General features: G+C 39.4%; 1 protein-coding gene across 1 annotated transcript in view; it reads right to left on the reverse strand.

The window, feature by feature from the left end:
- Positions 1-19,194, reverse strand: part of phlpp2 (PH domain and leucine rich repeat protein phosphatase 2) — a 36,752-nt gene extending 17,558 nt beyond the window's left edge. Inside the window, exons 1-5 of the mRNA XM_029275367.2 lie at positions 18,753-19,194; positions 16,480-16,763; positions 13,036-13,169; positions 2,494-2,684; positions 571-696 (exon numbers count right to left, since the gene is read on the reverse strand). Coding sequence (XP_029131200.1) covers positions 571-696; positions 2,494-2,684; positions 13,036-13,169; positions 16,480-16,763; positions 18,753-18,965 — 948 coding nt within the window. The 5' untranslated portion in view covers positions 18,966-19,194. The remainder of the gene's footprint in view (positions 1-570; positions 697-2,493; positions 2,685-13,035; positions 13,170-16,479; positions 16,764-18,752) is intronic.
- Between the last annotated feature and the right edge of the window lie 1,913 nt (positions 19,195-21,107).

Consider the following 21,107-nt stretch of genomic DNA (forward strand, 5'->3'; position numbering starts at 1 on the left):
TTTTTTTATTTGTTGGCTTTGTCTGTCCATAACTAATTGTCTGCTGCTGGCTCCTCCTTAGTGGAGGCTCACACAGAGGCAGTTCAGCTCCAGGAAGGAGCAATGGAACAACAGTCAATAATTAGGATATTAGACACAAAGCAACAAGAGCAGAAAAGAAAAGAAACAATGCATTTTATGATCAACAGCTGTGAGGAACTGGCAAGATTCTCAAACAGTGTTATTAAATAAACAAAAGAAAATGTTTTTGGGTTATGGTGCATTTTAAAATCAACAAAAACTTACATAACATAAAGAAGAAGATAACATTGTGAAGAAACTTAATAGAACTTCCCCCTACTAAAAGTAGAAAAACATAGTATATGAATAGAGGTGTGCTGTTTAATCAAAGCAAGACACTGCTGTGTGTCTGCCTCTGTGGAGACAATCAAACCAACTCAGAGAGGCGGTTTCTGATTGGACCACTCATAGGAAGATGGCAACCTTGATTCCAACATCTAATCTTTGATTGAAGTACAAGCCCAGAGGGACTAACTGTAACCAAACAAACTGTCACACATTCTTGCTTACTTTTGATGCCTGCCGATGCCAGCGTTGGTAGTCCACCAGTGTGTCAAAGTTGACAAAGTACGTCTGTGCCTGGTATCCAGCTGAGCTGAACATCAGACAGTGTTGCCTCCGCTTTACCTCCTCCACCTAAATACAAACACAACACACAAATTGAAGGAGGAGGAGCACAGAGAGGAAACATTAATGCAAAATTATTGCAACAATTTCCACTGTTTTTATCTTGGCAAAGAAAAGTATCAGTAGTGTTTATTTCATTATATTGTTAGTGATGACATTTTTATTTAGCTATACTTATCTTCCTGTGCTTTGTTAAGACACAGTCTGTTTTTGGGGTCTCACAGAGAGAAAAAAGGTTTATACTTTTTTTCTTTGTCATGAATTCCATTGCTTTCAGCAAAGTCCACAACATGCATTTTCTGTGCAGCTGTGTAGCTCTTTTAGTATCATCTGTTTTAGCTTTGTGTAGTTTGAACTGTTATTAGCTACAGTATGGTAGTTGAGCTCAGACCCACAGCCCAAAAGTTGCACTGCTCACCTCACTTGTTGTCTTTAATTGAGGGTCTTTCAGTCAAATGAGCACTCCACAAGCTTAATTTACAAAAACATATACCACAGTTTTCTTTCAATGCATGATTTAGATATAATGAGGGTGAAAAGCTGCACGCTTGGTCTGCGTCGCTATGTATCCCAGCACAGTTAACAATGAATGGAGTAAATTTTCACTCATGTAAGATCGTGTGATGCTGGCGGCTGCTGGACTTTATGCTGGAATTTATACTGGTATTGACTCTCAGCTAATGTGTCAGAATAATTCCATGTGGGATGGGTCTTGTAAATGACCTGACACAAAATTAAATCATTCATTCATTCATTAATTCATTAATTAATTCGGTAAATTGGTCTCAACAGTACAAAGGACGAAGCCAGCTTTTTAGATGAAAACAAAGGTATTAAAAGTTTTATGTTACCTACAATTGTTAAAACTCATTTTGAATTTGTAATTTGTTTCTCTTAAAAACTGTAATGTCTGTCTTTATGCAGATGATTCTCTATTCTGCTATTCTCCTCTATTGTACACCATTCTATTACAGCATGTTTTTGTAGTTTTGCATAAAAAAAATATTTTTTTCCGTTAACATTCAGAGACCATTTGAAATTGGTATGTAAGTGACAAGAAATTAGGGGCAGATAAAGCAGGTTTTCTTTGCTACCTGGGCAACAAGTCCTGCCCCTCTAGTATGAGATTGGTTGCCTGGAGCGACGACATCAGCACTTTGCTGAACAGTATGGCCTAAGATGTTTCAGTTGTAGCACCAAGAATTGTTAACTAAACTGTAAACAAAGACTCTGAAAAAGACACTATAGAAAGATAATGAGTATAATATGGAATCTTTAAACGCAACCTTTAAAGATTCCATATTATACTCATTATCACCCTTCATGTTGTCAGTCTGTAAAACCTATAGAGTGGCTTTGGATGGTTTTCAACTGAAAAAAAAAAACCTTATTTATCTTTTACTGGCATCAGTAAATGCCCCAATTACAGCTCTGCTTATAATGGTTTTTTTCAGCTGCTGTCTCTTTAAGGCCTCTCCCCACGCACCCATGTTCTTCTGATTGGCCAGCTCACTGGAAGCCTTCCAGGGGGTGAATGCAGCAAGGCTGCCAGGAGAGGGCTGTTCTCCAGTGCTAGTAGAACAGCCAATGTAAAGGGCTCCACCAGCCTACGTCGAGACTTGAAGTCGTCTCTTAGAAAAAATAAAATCCGGATTCTTTAGTGAAATGTTATGTTTCTTCAACCTTAGCTGATAGCACTACATTCAGCCCCATCCAGCTGTCCAACCCAGCTGTGTTATTGCAGAGTATAAAGTTAAAAGTCAACCCCCTGTCAGGTTGTCGGACCTACAAACACTGCACTCTTACCTTTCCCCCCACCAGAGGTAGGATGTGCATCTTTCCAGTAAGGCTGTCTTTGACGGAGGCCACGATTAGACAGGTGCCGCAGAGGATGACCTGTCGCTCTGCCCACTTATGTAGCTGCGACTTGCCCTTCCTGACGCTGAATACGCCTTTTAGAAGGGTCCGTTCCTGCTGGTCTGCATTCACTGGACGCTCTGAAAGAAAAGCCCACACACACTCTTAGAGTTGATCTGCAGATAATAAACTAATTACTGGCAGATGTTATGCACACAAGTTGGATGGAGGCATTCAGAAAATGAAGTCATACATATACACACACAGGGCAGAATGATATCACCTCAGATTAGTCACCTTAGCTAATTAATACCAGGAAATTATCTGACAACAGTGCATCGGAGGACACTGCCCTATTATCTCATAGGATGTACATTTGGATTGCTCTCACTGCACAATAACAGGTTGGAAAGAAAAATCAATATACTGTTGTAGAATTTTTCTATAACTGTCCCCCCCCCCCCCCCCCCCCCCCCCCCACACACACACACACACACACACACACACACACACACACACTTTTAAGAAGAAATCATCTGTGTGCATATTTGCCTCATGCTGAAAGTAGACTACATAAAAGCTAAGAAGAGAGACACCCAGTACAGTATATAGTATATACAGTATATAATCAATGTGTTGTGTTCGTCAAGTGCCAGATAGCCAGAAAGCTGGGTTCATATTTCATTTATTAGTCTCAGTCGGGCTCATTTTAGTTGGATCTTTGAGAAATGGGTACTGTGAGTATTCAGATGCCGGTTTCAGGCCTTTAAAATGAAGCCTAGGCCATATTCTTGTATTACAGGGATAATACTGTTTTCTTTGTTTCCTTCACAAACATCTTCATAGATCAGAGATCAAATCTAGAATGGAGGATATAAAACAAAACCATAGCATTACAACTTCAAGTTATGTTCAGGGTTCAAATATAGCAACACCAGTCAGGTTGGTATGCAGATAGGGGACTTTTCAATTTTAGTATAGTACTGAGATGTTAGTTTTTCAGTGGTTCTTTTCAAGGATAAAATATGCATCTACACCTCTCTCTGCTTTCTCTCTATGGTCATCTTATCCTTGCCAAAGCATCAGTCATATTGATGAATGAGTCAGGGCTTTGTCACATCAAACTTCAGTCTATTCAATTAAATTATGCCAACTTGCACAGCAGGCAGCCTTAGCTGGCCAGAGCTGAAGGACAAATTGGACAGCAGCGTCTCTGCCAGGCTGCAAGTACAGTACACTCGGGTTAACAGTGGGTCAAATAAGTACATAGGAGAGATACTGCCTCATCCTTTTGTCCTGTGGTGTTAGAATTTCCTCAAACCAACATATGCCTCCTCCCACTCAGAGACTCTCACTGGCAATCTGCTTACTCTCCCTAATACTGTCTGCCTTGCTCTTCCTCTCCACCTTCACTTTCACTTCTCAAGGGCATCCGAAAGAAATGAAAGGTGGCACATCTTTTTCTTTGCCAGGGAAACTGATAATGAACAAGCCAGGTGCTTCTGGAAAAAAATGGGCTTGGCAGGCAGATCAATAGCGGTGACTGGTATTTTGTGTCTCCTCATGTGAGACAAACTCTTAAAGGGTCAGGAATAGGTAGTACTATCTAAGAGGGTGAAAACACCTGAACACAGGGCTGGATATCAAACTCTTTTTTTTAATTAGGAAAAGTTATGTTATATGTTATTCATACATCAGAAGACAGTAAGGTTATTTTTTCAGACTGTATTAAACATTTTCAGTTTAATATGTTGTCCGGATACCACTTTAAACTACATTTCACTGGCTCAGGTGTCACACTCATTGTAGACAGTCATGACTCACAGAGTTATTTTCAGAGGATATATTTGATTTCTGCTACATTTCAGTGAGAAAAATTGCATATTTTCCTTCAAGGAAGATTGTATTTTAGTTTGAGCAAATTAAGGAAAAAAGCCCTAATTTAAGTGGAAAATTACTCAGTATTAGTAAAGTATGATTAAGCCGTTGGATGAGTTTGTAAATAAACCTGAATCCATCCATCCATTTTCTTTTCCTACAGGTAATTTAAAGGTGCACTATGTAGTTTTGGTAGAGAAATGTGAAAGTTGGAGAAGTGTACAGATTCTGTGGTATATGTTAATAACTCTATACACAAACTGTCCTCAGTGGAAAATTTGGTCCCTGGAACACTGCTTGAAGATAAAATGCTAAGCGAGAAGTTATGGAGGGGGTCTGCAACAGTGAAACCGTAACTCTGCTTATTGCTTTTTAGCTACAAACCAGGGATGGTTCCAGGGATCCATTTTCTACTTTGAGTAAAGTTTGTGTATTTAGTTCAGAAAATATATCAAAGAATTGTTTCTCTTCTCCAACTTAAAAATTTCACTACCAAATCTGCATAGTGCTCCTTTAAGTCTCCAATTAAGCTAACAAGCCACATGTGTTTGTACATGTGTTTCTATTCAATAACTTGTTGAGACAAACAAGACATGTTCGTATTCAATTTAAGATTATACAATAAATGCTAAGACTAAAAATAAGTAAATACATTTTAAACAGTGCCTCGACTGGATATCCAGCGTAAACTGCATGCGTAATGCAGATGAGAGGGGAATTAAATGCTGTAAGTCAGAGTTGCGTAGTTTATGTTCTGCTTGTACAACATTGGTTTGATATATTGATATTTCAACATACATTCAGAGAGGACTTGAAATGCAATTTGAATGGGCTTTTTTTTCCTTTTGGTGATGGTGGGTTTCTTTGGTGTTGGGTGAAACCTCTTTGGGGGGCGCCAAAGATTTTCTATGAAGGAAAAACCCTGTGAATGTAAGTGAAGGAAAAAGGCCTCCCGATGAGGGAGAACATTTTTAAGGGGGCGCCACTGAGCCATTTAGCACCGCCCACTCACTATACCTACATGAAAAGTTGTACTTTCCCCCTGGGATGATGTAAAAATTTGTGCGTTTTCGTGCATGTTAAGGCCCCCAAATAAGCGATCCATTTGTGCAAAGGAAAAACATGACTAAAAACTCCTACAGATACTATAGGGTCCTCGCTCCGAGGTCAGTGCTCGGGTCCTAATTATCCGTAGCTGTATTTTCTCTTCCTGTAAAAAGTTTCAAATGTCTGGAGCGCTGGTGGTGCAATGTATGGAGGCTGTGGATGGATGGATGGGTTGTTATTACTGTATATTATTCCCTGTTCTCTTTGTCCCTTCTCCCCTTCTGTTGTCATCAGCTCTGCCAAGGTGAATCAACTTAATGACAATTACAAGCAACTGTTTGTGTAACTTACTTTAGATTTAGTCTTCAGTTGAGCTCTGTTTTTATAATTTTGTTCTTTGTTTATAAATAATAAACCCCTAGTTTTTACTTTTTTAGGGTGATTTATGTGCTCTTATTAGGTCTTTTTGTGTGTAGGTCTTCGCCCCATAGGGCAACCTTAGGGTGGGATGTGATAGTATTCTAACCATCCTTTCAAACTTGATGTGTTTATGCTGATAGCATTCATACCAAGTTTACAGACATACACAGATACACATCATATTGCTTTTAGAACTTTCATATCAATAAAACCACTCATCTGGAAATCATTGACCTATTTATGCAATATCAAATAAATCCAAGCCATAAAAAGCCAACTCCTCAAACACATGATATCCCTCAAGGTCTGTTGGGGCCATTAGTTGCTATGGAAATAGGTTGTTCACAAATCAAAGTCCAATCTAAAAGGGTAAACCCGTCACACTTTCTCCAGCAAATGTCTCCATCAACTATGCAGAAGGCCGGCCAATCAATCCTATCCCACCTGACAAATAGTGTTTACAAGGGGTGTCCCCAACTAAGGATTTACACAGTCAAATGTGATTGGTCAGATTTTGCCTATCATCAGCTGATCGTCAAATGTCTATTTTGTCTGTGCTCATTGATTCATGTATTCAGTTACAATATAAAAGAGAAAACAACATAACTAAAATAACTGTCTTCTACATTTGGAATAACAATGATGATTACGACAGGATTGGATTCATCCATTTTCTTTCTGCATTATGGTGACCTTATTACAATAATACACTTGCCCATTTACAATACAAAAGGCTCATAGCTTAAAGGAAAAAAAGAGTAGCAAGGTACAAAACTTTTATTTATCGCATGTATTCCACACAGAAACGACTGGACCAAAAAATAAAATGACTAAAACTAAAACACTTGAAGACTGATAGCCAGCTGAGATGCTGATCCAATGGCCTAACAAAATAGGATAGTCCACCTGAGCCTGTTAGAAATCTGCATAAACTGACGGCCCACCCGCCAGTGCATCTTTCAGACCCTTAGTGTTTACCATTCCCTCTGGTTCCAGTAGGGATTTAAAACATGATCAAACAGAAGATGTTGTTAACCTTTTGTTGCAAGATGTTTTTGTCTGATTAAGGAGGGTTAGGAGGAGAAAGGCCATGTGCTGGTTCCACTGAACTAATCATCAACATGTGAAATGGTTTCCTAGGAAGCTGCCACACCAGATGTAAGCACAGGTGGTTTCACCTGCTCGGCATTTCTGCCTGTCACAACTCCGATTGTGCCATTGTTCAGGCTTAAGGGTTGTCAGTGGGAGCCGTCCTTTCAGCCTGCTCTAGGATCCTTTCCCCCACGCCTTGTCCTTCCTTCTGCGCCAGAGCGAGAAGCTCCCCTGCTCTGACTCCTACGCAAAATCTTTGAAGGCGCTCCTCTTTTTGGGGCCTGTGATTCCAGTAGATTTCAAATCCAGTGAAGCCCCATCACCCAATTTCCACAGGAGAGGTGAATGCTCTTCACCTAGCTTGTGAGCATGTGGCAGCATACTTCTTCTTTCTCTCAATGGCAGCCTCCTTCCCCTCTTCTCATGGAACAGTCAGCTCTGCCATGATGACTGTTCTAGAGGGCACAGACCAGAGCACAATATCCGGCCGTAGAGATGTCATGGTAATCTCTTTAGGGAACTTCAGCTGGTGGTTGAGGTAAGCTGACATCTGCCACTCGCCTCCTGGGGACAAGAGGGATATCTCTTGTCCCCAAGAAACAAATTTCCCCCTGGGATTAATAAAGTATTTCTGATTCTGATTCCTTCGTGGTCCAACTCTTTGCTTCACTCCCTTGCCTGTCAAAATGGATCAGCCACTGGGATGTAATTGGGCTGGCCCTGTTTGCTTCCAACCTGCGGGTCTCCAGTATTTTAACTAGTTTGCCCAGGACCCGGTCATGCCGCCATACTGCGTCAGTGCTGCCTTGCACTCGAAGAGAATGTGCCTAAGGCCAGGGTCTGAGGAGTTGCAGAGTTGCAGAGTTGGCAGGTTTCTTCTGAGCCATACCAGAGGTGCAGGTTCCAGGGACTGGGGAGTGTGTTGTATGTGGCCTTGATCAGGAAACGAAGCCTTGCCTGGAGCATCCCCCACATGTCGGCCCATGTGATGGCCCTGGTGGTCACAGCCTCCCAAGTTGACCAGCTCCCTTACCAATGTTGGCTAGCGGCTTTGACCCCGTAGCTTTTGCAGTCATCACTACGGATTGGCCAAAAGGCATTATACAATTTTAAATTCTGATTAAAAACGGGTGGATTGCAGGTAGGAGTTTATTAGAAACATGCAGTGAACCCACTGCAGCAAAAACAACCTGTGTCTCCCCAAGAAGGACGTGAAACCCATTTCTCCATAATGCTGTGACTTCCTTCACAGTACTTTAAATGAATGGACACGCCAACATGATAGTCAGAATCTTATATTGACAAATAAATGACGTAGTCAGTGAAGGTTCATAGAGTGAAATAGTTTGGAGTGAATTAGTTTGGAGTAAAACAGCGATCTCCCTTATAATCCTGAGCTCTATCAGAGCTGTATTCAATATTTTATTTTAGACTAAAAGTTTGTCAGTCCTCTCCGGAAATGTTTCTCTGTCCATTCAAATTATACGATTTTAGAATAGTTTTTGTTTTGCTGCTTTAATGTCTCGATTTTTACTGCAGCGACATCACTGTGACATTACTGCACACATTCTGTAAACAGCTAATATACCAATACAACACATTAAAGAATCAGCTGAAAGCTTGCACTGCTCAACATTTTTGATAAATAATTTTATGATAATTTGGCTCTGTGTCTTAATAATAAAATAAGGTTCAGTATAAACATAAAGACTTAGAAATTTGAGAGTTAAAACTCAGATAACAAGCATTTGACCTAATTAAATCAATAAATGTATTTGCTCAAGTGGAGAACTGATTCTTGGCTCATACTCAACCTTGAGGACTCAGACTTGGATTCGGACTCAGGACTCGACTATAACTCTGCTCTGTTCACCTTAAGCGTGGCTATCAGTCTTCACTCATGAAACTCAGCTCCTTTATCACTGAAGAATTAAAATTATTGGTTAAACACATAGAAGGGACCAGCAAGTGCAGAAAGAAGGGGGTATGAAGGAAATGGGCTATGAGGAGTGTAATATATAAGAATGAAAATATATAAATATAACTAAAGCCTTTTGTCAAAAGTTGCGTTAAACATACAATGATTTAAGTCTCTCAAATGTATGAGTTTTTTTTTTAAATAATGGTCTTATAACTACAAAATAAATCTTTATTTGTTTTTATTATTGATGACCATGTTTCAAGGCATACCTTGAGATTGAAAATATATTTTTATTATTATTTTATTTTATTATTTTATTGAAAAAAAAACAATTTGTCCAATCATTGTGCCATTTTCACCTCTTCTTCTGTATCAACTTAAGCTTGTAGCTCCCAATCTTGGTCTGGGTGTTTGTACTTTCTTGAATCTGTTTTTAATCACATACTGGATGATTTAAATTCAACTGTTGAGCACTCAGTTGAACACAATACTCCCTGTATCCCAGAGCTTTTTTGTCTTGCTCAAGATTGCATAGATTGCGTTAGCATGCAGTAGGGGGTCAGTGAAGGCGGAAACACAGTCTGATTTGACTCAGAACAGCAAGCTCTTTTTGGCAGCGAATTCAAATTCAACCCACCTCCCAGATGCCTTCTCTTGGTGGTCCTTTACCTTTCATAAAATAACTCTTCTTTAAACTTTGTGTCAGAAATACAATTTATATCATCTATAGCAACGCTACACTGAGCAGAATACAGATAATACACAACTGATTACTGCTTTAAAAACAGATAATAGAAAGGATTTAAATGGGTTTTTTTCAGCAGCAGTGAGCCAGCTGACTTGAAAACTGACCATGGGTCTAGGATGTGAAAGAGTCTGCAGATTTCAAATGAGAAAGAGGAAAAACTCAGTATAAGCAGAGCTGCATCACAGTTATAGCATATAACAGGGAAGAGATGACAGGAAACCACGGAGAGCCTGCTCTCTGCAGAGCTCTGTTGCTCAGGGCAATTTCGCGGGAACCTTGATCTGAATACAAATTCCATCCTAAATTTCAGTCCGACTGCTACTCCACTCCTGTCACTGTTAACAATTTTGTCTTCCTTTCTACCATAAAATGAAGAAACAACCTTGTGCTCTGTCCATCCCTGTGATGACCCCTCTTTTTGTTTCCCATGGATTATTACTGAACCAATTGGCCTCAGCCTGCAATATAAAGTTGTATCTATGTTGTCACAGGTTGACACATCCACAGTTCTGCATTCAAGTTTAATTTCCATTAGTAAAACAGCCCCAGCCAAAACAATCGCTTATTAGGTGAGTTCATACTGCACACAGATGACTTAATTCCTTCTGCCCTGACACTGACACTTGGTCTAAGCACAGTACAGACAAAGATCTCCCAGGCAGAGGTGGATCAGGTCCCAGTGGACCAGGGGCAGAGATTACAGCGGACCTTGAGTGTGCTGCAGCTGCGTGGGCCAACAGAGAACCAATGGTCCCTAAGGTCTCTGCACTTGTTTTTATTAAAAGCATTTTATTAAGTCAGCATTTAGAAATGTTTACTCCCTTGTCCATGTTTATTTTCCTCTCATTTGTGCACCACGGCAGGAGGGTGTGTGTGTGGGAAGAGGAGGATTCAAAAGGTTAGAGACCACTTTCTAAAACAAACAAGGGGATGGTGGAATTTAATACATTTCCTGCTTATCCCACTTTGCACAGAACATCTAAATAAAGAAATAATAATGACATAAAAGAATGCGCAAACATGCAACCCTACAAAAAGTAAAATAAATCAACTCCTCCTTTCCATGTAGACCACTGACATACATTTTTTTACTGATACGTACTTGCATCTCCTGCTATTAATAGTAATTCAATTCAATTCAAAAAACGTTATTTGTCCCCGAAGGGTAATGAGACAGGGTATTTCTCTGGCAGAAAGGAATTTTCCATTTAAGTTGGAAATGAATGTGGTCAATGTTTTTATTGTAACCAAATGTTGTTTTCTTTCTGAAAAGGCGGGATTCTGTTGTCTCTTCTTCTTCTTTTTTTTTTTTCACATCATTTTCAGACCCACTTAGCATTAGGAACAAAAACATGACCGGCATTGTATTGTCACTGTGACAGTTATATCAATATAGGCACATGAACCCTGCACTATCAGCAATATATTACGTACACTTAAATCAACCAGCAAAGCCTAAGGTTTAACTTGTGACTTATTTCGGATAGATAAGAAGTCTATGTAGACTTACAAAGCCTCTCAAATGCAGGGCTGACACAGGCAGTGCACCACATCAGGTGGTTCTGTATGAGATGCAGTCTTTACTGATGGACCACAGCGTCCCTCACCTGCTTCGTCAGATCATTACCTCTGACAGCAGCTGTTAGACAAGCAAGCACCTGGGGAGACGGATCTCAGAACACGGCCGCTGTTGTGTGTTTCAACAACACATCACAGCCCACCTGAAACGCTGCTGTGGGTGGGAATGAAAACCAAGGTTTCTTTCTGCTTTAAAAAAAATGAGTTTGTGCAGCTGTGTGACTGGAGAGCTCCTACACACGAGTAGAACGATATTCTACAAAAGATATTTCACAACTAACAGCCACAAGTAATACTCCACAACAGTACATTCTAACTACACTCCCAGCTCTATGGACCAATCAAGTTGTTTTCACAGCCATGGCAGTGTTTCAAGCAGCCAAGTACCAGTCATGCCTTGTCCCTCTTTTCCCATGAGTGGACAAAAGAAGGCAGGAAGTCTCCGAGGGGCCTGGCTAGACTCGGACCAATGTGGCCTGACTACTGATAGTACCCAAGATTCGACCAATTCTCATTCTGGAAAAGGGAAAACAACAGGTAAGCTTCTACTGAATACAAAGGGACATGGAACAAGATTGAGGGCACTGTGATTTAAATGTGTTTCAGCTAAACAAACAGATTATCAGTTGTAAAAACCAACCAAACATAAGAAGAAAGATGTAATATTGTAAAAACAAAAGAAAAGCTGGCTCCAGTCAGAAAACATAACACTGCTGTCTAATGATGCTCTGGAAAGTGTATAGTATTGATTTCTCCTTTAAAAAGATCGCTGCATAGTTTGGGTGTTTGATATTTTTCAAAAGGGATTAAATCTGTTGCTAAGACATAAATTTGGTTAGGATTTCTAAATTCGGCTCCTGAATGCCTTGTCAACTAGCAAATTGCGATACACAGATGGTGAAATTTGTGTTCATTTCAGATTTTCCTTTTAGTGTACAACACCACATTTAAACGAAGGGATATATGTGTACTTTATGTGGAAGGAAATAAGTCAGCGCCCTTTAGACGCTGTGGTTTGCTCAGTCTTTCTCTGTTTCTGGCACTGCAGTAGAGATCAGTTCTTAGCCCAAACATGAGGCGTGCCACTGACTCAGCAGGAACATCAGTTGCCTTATTTAGTGGAAACACACGTCATCTTAACCATTTACCCATGATGGCAAACTCCTTAAATGATGCTACTGTAAGAGTAGCTTTAGACTGAAGTTCAGACTCAAATGAAGGGAGCTGGAGACGTCTGTTGGATTATATGGGCTGTGCACAGACTTGTTACTAGTTTCTCAAAAAGGGTGCATCTATTCTGCCACAGCTTTAATAGTTCACAGAGACACAGTGCCACTTAGTCCGTCTAGTCCCGAGGTCATGAGAGCATTTCGACAGCAGTAGGGACACCACCGGATGGTCAGTCTCCTATCAAAGGACCATGATTGGTGTGTGTCGGGCCTAAGGCTATATTAAATACTAGAGACACCTTCGGAAAGGCATCATTCTCAGGAAGTAAAAACTGCCTTTACCTTATCCAGATGAAAATCTTTGCTCATAGCACACACACACACACACACACACACACACACACACACACACACACACACACACACACACACACACACACACACACACACACACACACACACACGCACCAAAAAGATGAAAAGAGTATATGGTAAAACCATTTTCTGACATTTGACTCGCTGCCGCCTGGTTTCAGGCCATGTTTTCAGAGGAAGACACAAGGCTCCTGCCAGAGCCCACTGAGCAGCAGCAGGCATTAAGGACTTGGGATGATAGGCCCTTGTGGGTCAGTACTCACCACTGTAGAATCGGATCAAACAGCTGAGGTCTGAATTCGCTGCTTCTTGCTGCACTCGCGTAGGGTCCGAGTAGCCTAAAGCTGCGAGGTAGTCATACACAATCTGTAGAGGACGTTCAGCCGCGTCCAGCCTCCTGTAGGACAGAAGAAAAGGAGGGGTGGTGTAACAACAAGCTTCCCGCCCATGAACCCTATTAAACTGTTAACAATGCACTATGACCAATGGGCTAACAGACCAAATTAAAGAATCACAGCCAAGAATTGGTAATAAGTGGTAATAGGCTATTTTGGGTCCTTGAACTTCTGGATGTTTTTTTTGAACCACAAAACTTGTAAACCAAAAAGGGGATGCATTTTTGTAAACATAGATTGGGTCAATTTTAGCTATTGCTTTTATTGTTTTTATTGTCATTTATTGTATTTTAAATGATGTGTTCCTCAGTCATGTTTATTATTATTTATTATCTTTTTGGCATATCAGGTCATTAGTAACACAATTATGTTCAACTGTATGTATGTTACATAAAATGGATGTTATGACAAACAAATTAACTTGATCAAAGTAGGGCTGGTCGGTATGTACCATAAATTATATCTCGATATTTTTTAGCCGAACGGTGATACATTATATTTATCCTTTCTGTAAAGAAAAAAAAAAGAGTCAGTTATCAGTCAAATCCACAATGGGCCAAATGTCACACAATACTTTGATTATCAGCCAGCTGCACAATGTCAACATGTGCATGAGAAAAACCTTTTTGGAAATTGAAAATGTTACTAAATAAAATGCTCCTTAAATAAAATAAATAAATCCTTTCCTACAAAAACAAAATACATGCAGTGCTTAGAGAGGGGGAGAGGCAGAGCATGGTGAAGAGTGTATGTGAAGAAATAGAGGAGAAAAAGGCAAACTGGCAGCTCTATGAAAGGAGTGTTTACTGTTATTTTAATGCAATAAAAACTATATTGATATTAACTTTATTGTTTTACCCTATATCTTGTTTGAAAATGTATCAATATATCTAAAATATATATATATTTCCCAGCCCTTGATAAAAGTACTAAATAATGAGAAAACATCCCCGAAGTATGTTTTCAGCTACTTGGTTGCAACCCTTCAATGGTCCAATGTGCTTTCATTAACTTGCTATAAATTGCATTTTCAGAGGTGATCCATAAAGAAAATGGTCCTAGGTCCTATTTTTGGGGTTGTGCCTGACCATCTACGGGTGTCATATGGTCTTAAGCATTCACCTACAAATTTTACTCCGTGGCCTGACTCAGGTACAAACATATAAGCATAAGAGATGATATTTATCTTCAGGGTGGCTGAGCACAGACCCTCTTTAGGTTTCAGAGAGAGATGCTTGATGATTTCGAAGGCTTTGGAAACAAGCTGCTACCTCCTCAGAGAAGAGCCAGTTGTGATGTCTGGGAGCCTCCATTTGGAGGAAACTGGGAGGAAACCCCAGGCATACCCAGAACATGTGGGAGGGATTACATATGCCATCTCCTGGGAACATCTAGGAATCCCAAAACAGGACATTTTGCTGGGAAAAGGAACAGAAGAATCCTCTGCTCACCCTGTTGGCATTGCAAGGTTGGGAGCTTGGCTTAAAAATGGATTGACAGAAGAACAGTCATTCATAAAGTAAGTTTATCTTCAGAGGGAGCTTCTCCAAGTGAGAAAACAATACTACTTCAGCAGGCAAGAACCCAGACCATGTGCCCCTGTAACCAGCACACAACTAAAAGCTATAAAAAGATAAACTAACCGGAGGTTTAATCATGTCCTTAGCTACAAATTATTCTTCAGTGCATTATGTTCATTTATACTGTACTTGCATCTACCATCAATCCCTGTAATGAAAGTTTTAAGGCACCGAAAATGTACATATACTTTTTCAAAAGTGATTTGATGGGTTTGAAAGAAAAAATAAGACTAGGAGGCTAAGCATTAATGGAGCCATTGGCATGACCTTTCCCTGAACAAATGCACTTTAATTGAAGAAATATCCATTTTAATTTCATAAAGAGAAATCAATTTCTCAATATCACTAGTACTCTGTTTTGAGATTGTGACGACTTTATTGAAGACTCAGTTAATTACTTGGTTGTAATCCCTGGCAGGTTTAAGTTTAAGTGCAGTACTGCCTGAATGTTAAATGAACCCGCAAAGATTATCCACAAGCTTAACAGAATCTTTGCATTTATTTACAGCCTGTGTTATTCAGCTATGCCTGCAACTTCAAATCAGCAGAGAATCCAGAGATATAATGTTTCATCAAAAAGTTGGTTCATACTGTTAGTTGACAACCAAATAAAATGCCTCAAAGTGATCACCCATGCTTCCAGCCTAACCCTAACCCAAGAACTACAGCACCTCATGGATTGCATGATATTCCAGATATTAATAATGCTCAATGATAAACATATTTGTTTACAATTCTGCACTATAAATAACCAACTAGCATTGTTTTAAAGTCTCTAGGTCTTGTATAACTATAGGATATTTTAATATATCTTTCAAGATATTTTCATTCCAAGAATTAAAATATATGGCCACATACAATAAGTCTCAGTGATTTGTACTATTCCTGATGTCAATTTAGACTCTTTATGTCTTGGCATGCGATGTCCCATGAAAGCACAAGACAGAAATGCCCAGATTTGTCCTTGGGTCACGGATCCATGCTTTTATTTTTGAAAGAAAATAAGGAACTTGACTTAGCTACAGTGCACCTACAGGGACACAATCGCGACAAATGCGATCAATGCAGTTGAAAAAAGCCTGCATTCATTTCAGATCTGAATCACATAGCAGTGAATGGGCCCTGCTGACAGCTCTACTAGAAATATAAAACATATTAAAGGCATTTATTACATGTTACTTTGCCCACTTGAGCTTTCTTTCGATCTGTTGCTAGATGTGCTTCTCTTTTAACCAATGCAGATGTCTAAACCAGCTGCATTACGTCAAGTTTCACTTGCACTGTAATCAATGTAACTGCAACTCAAAAACTAATCTGTTTACACAATTAAATCTTTTATATCTTTTACTTGTCTTCATGTCTTTCTTAGTACATGATTAAACATTCAGCTGGGAGCACAGCAGTACTGTATTGAATAGATCCAATGAAGACACTGATGCAGTACTGCAGCTGTTGGGTGGTGGATGTGTTTGGCCCATTCAGAGTTACTGATGCAGGTTTAACATTTTGATTGCTGTGCTGTTTCCAAAAGAGGGGAGGTTATCTGAAGTACTTCTGACAAGGCCCTTGCCCAAGAAAATGTCAATAGCCTCTTAATTACAGTATGTCTCTGTGCTACCATCCAAACGTCTCAGGATATTTTATGTCAAATCATTAGGTGGACAATGCACATTTGCCAAAGGGTAGGTAAATCACAACTTTTCTTACATGACTTAACTTTGTGTGTATTTACCTGACTAGGTCTCCATGAAGCTGAACATAGAGTCCCTGTCCGTCCCTCTGAGCACACAGCTCCTCCACTGTGGTACTGGTAGAGCAGAGCACCAACTGCAGGTCTGTCTGAGGGGTTGATGAGGCCTGTGGGCCAGAGGCAGGGGGCTGGGGGTCCACTGTCCCCCCATACAGACAAACGCAGCCCCGTTGGGTGTCCCCCTTTAGCCAATCCCTCTCTCGAGATCCAAATCTTGTCTTCCTTGTCACACAGCCACGACTCCCATTCCGCTTTATGTTGCGCTGCTGACATAGAGTCATCATAGCACACAGGTTGACATTAGATACAAATCAGCATGTTGAACACTAATCAGGTGCCTAAAGAGCTTCAAGATGGTTAAAAGTGATGATCATCACATTAGGGATGGGTATGGCTTACTGCAACACATCTATGCCGTATGTAGACAGCAATTTGATTAACTCAAGAATCTATTATCTTAACAGAACCAAAGTAACCATGGGGCTGATGTTCACCTTTAGGGATGAGTCATTAAACTGATAGTTATTTTCAATCAAATGAAGGTGACCAGTCTAGAAATTGGCAACCCTCTCCCCATGTTGTTGTACTAGGGTAGACAAGGGTAAAATAAATTAAAGTTTGATAATCAATATTGATTTTTTAGCAGGTACGCAGCTGTTAATTCCTATCATAACACTAAAAACAGAATTGCTTTCCTCTCTAGACTAAACCCTAAACTTCCTGAGAGCCTTTCATTTTCCTTGCCATTATCACTTATAGGGATTTTTACCGGATGTGCAGTTGCCTTATGTTCTTCCTGAAACTACGCAATGCTAGACCATAAATGTGATAATGGCTGATGTGCTTATGACATCACGGTAAAATCAGCTGCTCCTAAGTTTTACTTTCTCAATTCATTTTCCTTTGATTAAACTAATCAATTCACTTGGGTAGCCTCTCCATTTCAGCAGTCATATAAACTGAAAATGTAGTTTATTGCTGGTATGGCTATTGAATATATGGGTGGGTTTACTATTTATTAGTAACTAGATGACTGAAATTGTTTTTTCCTTACATTATGTGGAAATCAACATGTTTTATATATAACAAATAATACTTTCAGGTAATATCGACTTCTCTTTCGAAGTTTAAGAATACACTTCGACTCACAGAAATAACTGTAGCACTATTATGCTGATGGTGAAAGAGATGAGCACAACAGCTAAGATGTCAGTTTAAATTTCACACTTGTTGAAATATGTTCAGATAAAAGTGAACTGCCCCTAACCCTTCCTTACTTTCTCAGCTTCTATCAAGGTGTGTCTGAGGGATGCATCAAAATCACTCATGCTTGCTGCTGTTGAATAACTTAATGGCCAAACTAGTTGACAACAGATGTGTTTGCAGCTCCCAGGTGTGTATGTGTTTTTATTAAACAGTAAAGGAGGGCTGTTCAGTGTATGTTTGGTTAACCTGGCCCGAGTTAACCAAACATACTTCAGGGAAAATTAGAATAGATTTGTCAGGCAATGGTGGAGTTACTTTGTAGGCTTTATGATGTTGTGTCGACAATCATGATCATATCTTTGTTTGAAAAAAGGCAGAAATGTATGGTTTGGATACGTTCCCTGGATTGATTAACACATCAGGGGAACTTTTTCTGTTAAAAGAAAAGTGTAAGGTTTTTTAAAAACTTTAAAAAAGAAGAATTTTACTTATTTTTTACAGGAGGGCCTATTTCATTTTAAGGATTTGCTGAAATATCCTTCCATTGCAAAAGCCAATAATTTTGAAATCCATACACATTAGTTGAGTAGAAGCCCCATTGGGTGGATGTGTATCTTCCAAACACATCAAGCTCCTTCCTCTGGGAATAATGTGTTATTATATATCATGTATCTTGTATCTTCTCTCAAATTTCATACCAACTGTTCAGCAATGGGCCTTCCTGTAAAAGCTTTAACTGCATTCAGTGGGTGCGTGTGTCTGTGGATTGTGGCTGTTAATTGGCTCTGGTACATTCCTCATTTAATGGCAGTCATCCACAGATCAATCATCAACCTGGGGTATAAATCTCTGGATATCACAGGCATTACATAATATTACAAGGATTCGTTTCATTCTCGTGCACTTTGCCCTGTTTGAATCCCCAATTGCAAATGTGAGAGAATCCCCTGACACGTAAAACCACACCAACCTAAATGTTCGTCGACCACATTGTCATGTTTGAATCATCAACTGCACCACAAGAAGATAAATCCTCTCGTATGACTTGCCTTTAGCACTCTTATCCCTGTTGCAGTGTGAGCTCCCGGACCATTGCGGCTGCCGCGATCTGCAGTCCGATTCAGCCCCGCTTGGTGGACCACCGTGTCCGGCTGCCTGTCTATGCAAGCCCCGTTAACTCCGACATCACCTCTTTCCTTGATGTCCGTTTTGGTGTTAGTCGCCTCGACCGCTGCGTTATTATCCACGTCCTCCATCGCCATGTATGATCCCCATTTAAGAGCGACAAAAACCAAGAAACGCCGTCCGGGTGTGCGACACACAAATTCCCATGGAGAGGAGAAAATTCATCCTGTGTCGGTGCAGCGACGCCATATCCAGACTGAATCTGACCGCTGTCAGATAGGCCTGTCGGAGACCTGATCAATAAACATTAAATGGGCGGGTTCAGGGTGTTTACTATTCATCAGCCGCTTTCTGAGGGGAGAGGCTTAACACATTTGTCATTTGGCAAGTCATTTACCACTTGATGCTGTTCACAGTGAAATATCATGGTAAACGCCCTCTGTAAGGCGTGTCTTGATTCACTGTGGATTACGTGTGTGTACCATAGACTGTAAATAATAATAAATAATAAGGTGTACCTTATTTCAGTCTATGTTGTGTAGCCTACACTATGCATGATATGTCTGCGAGTTTATCTTCTTTTTGTTGCTACTAATTTAGCTTATAAAGGGCAATGTGGATAGTTAAGCTTTTAAAGACCTTATTTATTGGCTGGTAGTAAATAATGTCATGTTTATTAATGTTAAATGTGTTATAAGAGTCCACTTAACTTAAAACATGACCATGAGTTAGATATCAACTAACATTCAAACTCATTACTTTAGGATGCTTTTCTCGTTTTTTACTGTTTAAACTACTTATTTAAGAAAATGTTAGTCTAAATGCTTTAGCAAAAACAATGCTGTCACATTATTCTGAATTAACATGCTATGAAATATATTGACTTAAAACTTGTAGGCCAATTTTATAAATTTCTTATTAAATTTCTCTTTCTTACCTTTTGTCTAACTTGCTCCAGTGGGGTTAACATGGCCAACTCAAGTGCTAGTTTTCCTGTACAAATTCAATGGTACAAGTTAGCTACTGAAGATATATACGGCCATCATTTGAAGATATGTAGCTACATGCCCTGAGACTAACAAAGTGGCAATTATGTGGTATTAATTTGGTTAGCTGCTAAGTTGTTGTTGGTTGTTTGGTATTATGCCCCACCACCTCATAGCATGACTCTTGCTTTATGAAACAAACAAAAAAAAAACATTTAAAAAAAACATTAACAAAGTAGGCTACACATTTTAGGAACTAATTACACGCTTATAAAGGTTTATTAGTTAATGTTCTAGATAGAAATATTTTCTTATAACCAACTATTCAAATCACGGTGTCATCAATTACAGTAGCAGCCATACATGGTAAACCCAGAGGAGAAACTCCCTCATTAAATAACTCATCGGGGCTTAACCCTTAAGAGCATGTGTAGCCTGTGGTTTAAAAAAATACATTTAAAAACTCTGGAATAAATGTCTTGTTTAAATTAGGTTAATACATAAATTGTTATGCTGACTTAATACTAAGTGAATCAAGGCAAAACATTTGAGTGCTACGAATAATGTCAGGAATTCTTAGCTACACACTAACCTGCTTCATTATTAACTTTATTCTGAACACAATAAAGGAAAGGGACATTTTTTTTTTTTTTTTAAAGCTGACACGTTTTCTTGTTAAAGGGTTGATTGTAATTGACATTAACAGTAGCTCTGTTTTAAATTACCTCGTACGCCATGCATAATACCAGGACCCCAAAAATGAAGCAGCTTAATGGGATTCAGTCATTCTTTTCCTTTTTTACTCTTACCTGTGCGTTACCTACTAAATGTCTCCCATTTGCCTATCAGGCTCTTGATCTGCCTGAATCTCAGCTCCTCCCAGGACCTCACTAATCCTCTGTAACAACACACACACACGCAGGTGAAAAAGGTTCAGTCTTCATGCTCAAGGTTTAACCTCCAGACATCACAAATACCGCATGGCTTCTAGTTCCAATTTAAGATTTTTAAATATGCTCTCTGATTTACTTAAAGTTATGATGACTTCATAGCAAATTTACAAAGTGAACTGTACAGATTATTTGTAATTTTGTTATTTTACTTCAATATTGTTGCATTATTGAAAAATGGTCATTTGAAGCTTAAAAATATTAAGATCCTCTGGAAAACATTTATGTTACAAATTTGTTCTGTCTCATGGCATTGATCTTTCAAATTGGTGCTAATAAAATATAAATGTTAGTTTACCTTAGAATGTTTTAACACACCCCAAACCAAGAAAACAAACTACCA

Source organism: Labrus bergylta, chromosome 3 (genome assembly GCF_963930695.1).
Source record: "Labrus bergylta chromosome 3, fLabBer1.1, whole genome shotgun sequence".
Classification (NCBI taxonomy): domain Eukaryota; kingdom Metazoa; phylum Chordata; class Actinopteri; order Labriformes; family Labridae; genus Labrus; species Labrus bergylta.